General features: G+C 47.1%; 1 protein-coding gene across 1 annotated transcript; it reads left to right on the top strand.

Annotated features, from left to right (window-relative positions):
- The first annotated feature begins 3,465 nt into the window (after positions 1-3,465).
- Positions 3,466-8,102, top strand: PAQR8 (progestin and adipoQ receptor family member 8). The gene has a single exon (XM_040249460.1). It carries the CDS (start codon positions 3,505-3,507, stop codon positions 4,567-4,569), a length of 1,065 nt encoding a protein of 354 aa, XP_040105394.1. The 5' UTR covers positions 3,466-3,504; the 3' UTR covers positions 4,570-8,102.
- Positions 8,103-8,372: the final 270 nt, after the last annotated feature.

Genomic DNA, 8,372 nt, shown 5'->3' with positions numbered 1-8,372 from the left:
CTTGGATGCCTGTTTCTGGAAGCGGTGCCCACTCTGTCTTGGTGAAGTTAAGCCTGTCTAAGGGGGTGGCAGGGTGCTTTCCTGCTGGCTTAGCAGGTAAAGAATCTACCTGCAATATAGGAAACGCAGCACATGTGGGTTCGATTCCTGGGTCGGGAAGATACCCCGGAGGAGGAAATGGCAAACCACTCCAGTATTCTTGCCTGGAGAATGTCCATGGACAGGGGAGCCCGGTGGGCTGCAGTCCCTGGGGTTGCAAAGAGTCAGACACGACTGACCAACTAAGCACACAGCACTTAGTGGGCAATGCGGGTGGGGCGTAGCAAGGAGCTTCTTCCGGGATTCCTTCTCCCACAGCTCATACCCCAAGTGACTCACCTCTGTTTTTTTCAACAGTAAAACCAGACTGATAACTTTGATCTGATCTCCCTCCGTGCTTCACCAGACATGGTAGAAACCTGTGTGTAAAGAATAGAGCCCTTTAGCTCTCCAAGGCCCCTGCGAGCCCTCAGCCAACGCAGACCTTAGCTTCGGTGCCGTCCCGTCCCGTCCCAGGCCCAGCCCTGCAGTGGATCCACCGATCCCAGGGCCAGTGCACCCCACCCATCTCCCACCTCCCCTGCTGTGCCGTCACCAGCTGCCACAGAGGTCAGCTGGAGGCGAGGCTGTACCGAACTTAAAACGCCGGGCTCTTGGATCCCTCTGCTGGCTGATAGCGGAAGCACTGCTTAGCTTTTCCTCTCTCTGTTTTCTTGTTTTTAAATGAATTAAGGTATTCAAATGATACCTTTTTGTTTTTCCCGTTTCCCGCTTCCCCTCTTTCTGTCTTTCTGACTGACTCTGTAATGCTTGGTTAGTTTCTCTTGGTGTCTTTAATTCCTCTATGGGCACAGTTCATAGCCGGATCCTGGTGGGGGATCCATGGTGGGTGCTGGCTAATCAGATGTCTCAGGGCCCTCTGCTCATCAATGCCCCCTGCCTCTCGCACCAACCACCAACCATGTCGTTATAATGGCAACATTTTGCCAGTTGAGGATTTGGGACCAAGCCCCGTGTTGAATGCATTACAGGCATTATGTCATAAAATCCTGTCATTAGCTCTGCTTCCCAGATGACAAAGCCCAGGCTGGCGCTGCAGGCATGTTGATGGGACTGCAGGTTGGAGCTCAGATCTCTGGAGCGACCATACCTTCCAGCCACACAAGTGCCAGCTCCTTGGGAGCCTGGGCTTTGACCCTGCTCTCCGCCTGGACATCTTCTACCCCCCCGACCCCAACCCAAACCCACTTCCCCATTGTCTCTTGGGAATTCTGACTTTTCCTTAAAAGTTAGTTCAGGGGTCACTTGGAAAAGCCCACTCACCCACCCCTTCCACCTTCTGCTTTGGTTGTTTACAGAGACCTCGTGGTCTGTGGGCAACAAGTATATCTCTCTTATTCGAATTGTTTGGATGTGTGTTCTCTGTTCTATTCATGTATCGCTTACGGGTGGCCCCTGTCCTGTTCTAAATAAGTATATTTTATCAATTGTTAAAACACAAGAAACAGTGAACTGCCCTCACCTCTCGTGGGGCACTTATCCCAGGTTTCTGTCATGACTTACCTGTGTATCTGTCCGTCCTGTAGAGTCTGACCTCCTCCAAGGCAGGGAGCAGATCTAATCAGTCTCCATACCCCAGCACAGAGCCCAGCTCCCAGTCATAGCAGCAGGATTTGACACTCAAACACCCAGCTGGGCCAGGCAGAGTGCTCCTCACTTTATTTAGAGTCTCTTCATTTAACCATCAAAACATCCCACCCAATATGGACAGTGATCACCCCATTTTACAGATGAAGAGACTGAAGCTTAGCAAGGTCTGTAACTGGCCCATGGTCACCCAGGGAGTAGCCACCCAAATGCTTGACTTTAGGTCTCCCTAGACTTTTTTTTACATTTTATTAATTTTCATGCCCTACATTTTTGACCCAATGAGGTATTTTTTCCCTTTTAATATTGATTAAGAAGTGTGTATGGGAAGATGACATTTGCTTGGCTAAAATCTGCAGTTCCCTGAGAAACACTGGCTGTATCCTTTGCTAAAGGACTCTGAAGAAAGGGAGGCCATTTGAATCAATCAGGTTTTGAACTTTTCTGAAGAAAAGAGTTTGAGGAATATGAAGGTATCTGTAGACAGACTGAAAATCCATTGCTTTATTCAGTAACTTCATCTGAAATTTTGCAGCTCTTTTATGAAATAATCACCATGCTCATCTGGTTCATGTATCACCTAAAAATTCCAAGTGCAAGTTAAATATCTCTGAAGCCTGAAACTTATCACATACAGATATGGGTACTCAGGAAAGGCAAGTCCAAAACTACTTGCTTTCCAGAGCATAATTTAAACACACACACACACACACACAATCTTTGCAATTAGATTTCGTGTTAAATTTAGGCCACATGTACATGTTAATTTTGTTCATCTGTTAAGATTTCCCAGAATATTCCTTGGTCTTTACCACCCTATGGATGACCTTGAGTTTCAAGTTACTATTGCTTATCTCAGATTTTCAAGTTCTCAGTGAAATTAGTGGATAATTTAAGATTAATGCTCAAGAAACATAGACTCTCATTCATCATATCAACATTGATCATTTTTGTATTTTAATAAAATACTTTGCACTTTTAGAGCCTGTCTGATTATTTTTAATATTGTCTTGTTTAAGGGTGTGTGCTCCTTGTGTTCAACTCTTTGTGACCCCAGAGACTGTAGCCCACCATGTTCCTCTGTCCATGGGATTTTCCAGGCAAGAATACTGGAGTGGGTTGCTATTTCTTTCTCCAGGGGATTTTCCCAGCCCAGGGATCGAAACTGCATCTCTTGAATCTCCTGCATTGGCAGGCGGATTCTTTACCACTGAGCCATCTAGCAAATATCATCTAGCAAGGCTTTAAAGGTACCCTTAGTTACTTGGTAGATGTCATAAAAATAGGGTTGCTAACATTCCCTTTTGGAGAAGGCAATGGCACCCCACTCCAGTACTCTTGCCTGGAAAATCCCATGGAAGGAAGAGCCTGGAAGGCTGCAGTCCATGGGGTCGCTGAGGGTCGGACAGGACTGAGTGACTTCACTTTCACTTTTCACTTTCATGCATTGGAGAAGGAAATGGCAACCCACTCCAGCGTTCTTGCCTGGAGAATCCCAGGGACGGGGGAGCCAGGTGGGCTGCCGTCTATGGGGTCGCACAGAGTCGGACATGACTGAAGTGACTTAGGAGCAACATTCCATTTTACAAGATGCGACTTGGCCTCACACTGTAGAGGGTAGAAGAGATGTCAAAATCAGAATGTCAGGACAGTAAGGTACTTTGGTCCAACTCTAGTATTCTACCTATGAAAAAGAATGAAGCTCAATGAAGCCGTCTACAGGCCCCGCCTGCCCAGCTGCTCTAGAAAACCTGCCCCTCTCTCACGGCATCTTTGCCCATTTTTATTGTTTCCCGTAGGTAGCATCCCGGGGCAGCCATGACGACCGCCATCCTGGAGCGTCTGAGCACCCTGTCCGTGAGCGGGCAGCATCTGCGACGCCTGCCCAAGATCCTGGAGGATGGGCTGCCCAAGATGCCCGGCACCGTCCTGGAGACCGACGTGCCCCAGCTCTTCCGGGAGCCCTACATCCGTGCCGGGTACCGCCCCACCGGCCATGAGTGGCGCTACTACTTCTTCAGCCTCTTTCAGAAACACAATGAGGTGGTCAACGTCTGGACCCACCTGCTGGCGGCTCTGGCCGTCCTCCTGCGGTTCTGGGCCTTCGTGGAGGCCGAGGGCCTGCCGTGGACGTCTGCCTACACGCTGCCCCTGCTCGTCTACGTCCTGTCCTCCATCACGTACCTCACCTTCAGCCTCCTGGCCCACCTGCTGCAGTCCAAGTCGGAGCTGTCCCATTACACCTTCTACTTCGTGGACTACGTGGGTGTGAGCGTCTACCAGTACGGCAGCGCCCTGGTCCACTTCTTCTACACCTCCGACCAAGCCTGGTACGAGCACTTCTGGCTCCTCTTCCTGCCCGCCGCCGCCTTCTGTGGCTGGTTATCCTGCGCCGGCTGCTGCTACGCCAAGTACCGGTACCGGCGGCCCTACCCGGTCATGAGGAAGATCTGCCAGGTGGTGCCGTCCGGGCTGGCCTACATCCTGGACATCAGCCCCGTGGTACATCGCGTGGTTCTGTGCCACCTGTCTGGCTGCCAGGACCCAGCGGCCTGGTACCACACTCTCCAGATCATCTTCTTCCTGGTCAGTGCCTACTTCTTCTCCTGCCCGGTTCCGGAGAAGTACTTCCCTGGTTCCTGTGACATCGTGGGCCACGGGCACCAGATCTTCCACACCTTTCTGTCTGTCTGCACACTCTCCCAGCTGGAGGCCATCCTCCTGGACTACAAGGGGCGACAGGACATCTACCTGCCACGCCACAGCCCCCTGTCCATCTACCTGGCCTGCCTCTCCTTCTTCCTCGTGGTGGCCTGCAGTGCAGGTACTGCGGCCTTCTTGAGACAAAAAATCAAGGCCAGACTGGCCAAGAAAGATTCCTGAGGCTGCCAGGTGGGGCGCGGTGTGGAGGCGGCCTGTCCTGATTTGGGGAGAACTTGAGTCCACAGTAGCAGATGACTTTGTGTTTTTAAGAGCGGGCTTTTAAATGAGTACATATTTGCAAGGGTGGCTATGGCTATGGCGTTGGGAAGCCAAAGGTTCCAGGAGTTTTGTTATCATTGTGAATGAAAGGTTTATCTTTCATCCTCTAGGCTGTAGCCTTACGAGACACAGGAAGGGAAGGGACCTTGGCTAAGGTTCGTCGGACACGGAATTAAGAACCATCTTCATGCCTGAAAGTTGAGTAGAATTCTGAATGTCTGTGGCCTCTGGGGGCCAGCCCTGGACTAAAGGGAAAATCTAATTGGACTGAAGAAATTACAAGGTGGCTGGACCACACTGTATTGAAATGGGCATTCTTCTGTGATGCTGGTCTTTGGTGATTGGATACTGGATTCGTCCGACTTCTGGTCCCTTCTCTAACCCACTTTTCTCAGGATGATGTCTGCCTGGCTGTTTTCTCAAGAGTGCTATTCACTCCTAGCTGTACCTTGGGCATAGCGAGGACGATGAAGCAGTCGTGCTTCCAGGAAATGCTTGGATCCAGGCAGACGTTCAGGATATTTACTCTCATGTAATACTAATGGAAACGGTACTAGAAAATACAGTGCCAAGAGCCATCAGGAGGCCCAGCCAGCAAGCATGGCTACTGTTTGGTGTCATGGGACCCTTCTGTTTTATCCCTGTGCACTGCAGGATTCCTTGATGTCTACTAGGGCTGCCTTACATGCCAGAAGATCTGGAGCTTTCTTCAGATAATCTTCTCCAGATTTTGACCAGCATGTTCAAAAAGCCCCTGGTAGAGTGAATTGGTTCTAGGGATCTGATTATTTCAAGAGGAACTCAAGGTCCAGCCTCTTAAATAGATGCTGCCCCATGAAGGACCCATGTAACTATCATAGTTCATGGTCTGTGGGAAAGCATTGTACCTCAGCTTAGAGCAGCTTAAATCAAGCCCCAGAACAGGCACGTGTGTGTACTCATGCAAGGTTGGTCCCCGAAGGCTCCTTTGGGTGAGGCTGGTGAACTGAGCACCCTGTAGGCAGAATGTTCTGTTAGGACATCACTGGCCAGCAGCTTCTGTGGGATGGGGGTGGGGTGGGGTAGGTACTTACAGTTGATGTGTCCTGGCTTCGCAGCCCTCTGAGGACCGCCTTCTGCAGTGATCCAGGGAAGGGGGCTGCATTGAAACCCTCCCCAAAGACTGCATTTCCTATCAGTATAAGGTCTCTGTTTACTAAAAAGGGAGGTGGCTTTTCACTCCAGTTTGATGAACCTCCTCTCTTCCTAGGTTACTGTCTTCACATCTTTTTTCCCCCCCTTTCTCTTGAGAGATGTGTAGGGTTTGTGCCTTATAAATGAAAATTTACAAACACTTCCCTTAATACACGGCCATGTGGAATTTTCAGTTTGAGGTTATTGGGATAAGAAAAGAGAATACATTGCCTTTCAACCGGTGGATGAAATAAACTCAGAACACTGGAATCGCTTATCCATCAGAAGACTCTTTCAACCTGTGTTCTTTTGAGGGAAAAAGTTCAACTGAAGCTTTCCTGTAATCTTTATATCAAGAAAGCATAGCAGGACGCCCATGGTGGTCCAGTGATTAGGACTCTACACTTCCACTGCAGAGGGTGTGGGTTCAATTCCTGGTTGAGGAACCAAGATCCCACGTGCCGTGGGCGGCCAAAAAAGAGAAAGCATATGTCTTGTCAGCTATGTTGTTTCCTCCTGGTGGATTCCTCCTGGGAATCCTCAAATATCTGAACTTCCGTGCTACCCACATGTCTTACATAAGCTTCTGGCATTCAGGCCAAATTCACCGCCAATAAAGTTAGTGTCCTTGAATGGGATTGAACTGATAAACAAAGGAATAGAAAGTTGCATCAACACAGTGCAGGTAGAGGGTCAGTTTAAAATGGAGACGAGAAAGCATCTGAAACGTTCATAGTTATGGATTTGGAGACTCTCTTCTTGTAAAAGTTGAAAGGAAAGTGTAAGTCAAGCTCTTGAATGTAACCATGGTGCCCATGGTGGACAGAGATCTTTAGGCCAAATGCAAGTATTTTTAAAGAGAGACTTGAGGGGTGATTCTCTATGTCATCCACAGACCAATGCCAGTCTGCACACGAAACAGTCTGTAACAAATACAGAGCGACACTAAGTTTTTAGATATGAACATCAAATTCATAACATTTTGATTTTAATTTACCCAAGCATTGGTCCACCAAGTGATTGGAAATTTAAAAAGAAAAAGTGTTTTTTCACCAGAGATATTTGAAAAGCATTGAGGTAGGAGACTACTATCTCATTAGAAATTCCAGTATCTCAAGAGAAATACAGAAACGGGAAATGCAGGCGTTTTTCACTATTCAGACTCTTGAGGGTTACATACTCCTTTTAAAACAATTTCATTAAAATGACTGAATCAGTAAGGAAGTGACCTTGTTTGTTTAAAAGGAATAATTAAGTATTTAATAAAGGAGATGGTTCTTCTTACTCTACCAAAGCCAACAGTTGACATCTACTGGAAATTCTGCTATTATCTCTCTCTCTGTCTCTCTCTCTCTTTTTTTTTTTTTACTAAGACTTTCAATCTATTAAAATGTAAATGCCTCTAAAAAAACTTATCAGTCAGTTATATCTTGGGAATAAAGTGGATATTGTGTGTACCCCTCTACTCAACATAAGGAGAGGGTATAGCAAGATGCAACCAATTGGGGAACTATTTGCCTGATTCCCTCTTGCAAACACTTGCTGACCTGTGTTTACTAAGAAGCTAATGTTACTGCTCTTCAGATGTTATGGTTTCATTTCCCACCTCGGCTGAAAGTACCTCAGTCAGTCACACTACTCTTAATCCTCCTATGGAAGCTTGAAATAGCAGGAGCTCAAACCATGGAATGGAGGCAGTTCTTTCCTGCCTCTGCTGTCCATCAGTTCCCCAATTGTACCGGGTTGCTTGAAAACCAATTAGATTCTTCCGTTGCTGTGCTGTAGTTTCAAGTGAGTCCTCCAGATGGCGCTCAAGTCTTATTCAGAGTAGGTACGGCCATTGTCCCCAAACCCTCAGCCTAATTGTGTTGGTCCTAGTGTTTAGCTTGATGACTTAGGAAAGAAAACATAGAACTATTTTCTGTTTATATAAAACGACTTACACAAATGACCATTAAACATTTTGTAAATGGGTTGTTGTACTCTCAACAGCTACCTTGTGTTTTTGACAAGGTCTGTCTTAAAGAAAAGTTTTATCTAGACAAACATTAGAAGGAGACCAGGACACTTCATAGCCACCTAGAAGTAGGAAAATATAAAAGCCTAAAAAAAGAAATCTCCCTACCCAAACTCCCAAAATACCTGCCCCTCCCCAAATCCCCACTTGGTAGTAGATCAAATTGCACCTCCCTCCCCTCAAAAGCTATAGAGTTGATTTTTCTGAGGATTTCAATCTAATTGAATAAATATTTCTGATCTCATGTACAATGGTGTTAAGTATTCCAAACTTTTGAATTGATGGATTACATTTTTTGAAACCTAAAAATTATGAATTACACTATTGTATACTATGTGTGCTCGAGTCACTCAGTCGTGTCAGATCCTTTGTGGCCCCTTGGCTGTAGCCCACCAGGCTCCTCTGCCTGAAAAATAGAATTTTCCCAGGGATAAAACCCACATCTCTTGCATCTCCTGCACTGGCAGGCGGATTGTTTACCACTAGTACCACCTGGGGAGCATTTATATCATAA

This window comes from Oryx dammah, unplaced genomic scaffold, assembly GCF_014754425.2.
Source record: "Oryx dammah isolate SB20612 unplaced genomic scaffold, SCBI_Odam_1.1 HiC_scaffold_11, whole genome shotgun sequence".
NCBI classification, from domain to species: Eukaryota; Metazoa; Chordata; class Mammalia; order Artiodactyla; family Bovidae; genus Oryx; species Oryx dammah.
This window is presented reverse-complemented; position numbering and strand designations above follow the sequence as displayed.

Bases quoted from the DNA above. Each gene is read 5' to 3' on its own strand.
- PAQR8 (XM_040249460.1), top strand. From the start codon at position 3,505: ATGACGACCGCCATCCTGGAGCGTCTGAGCACCCTGTCCGTGAGCGGG.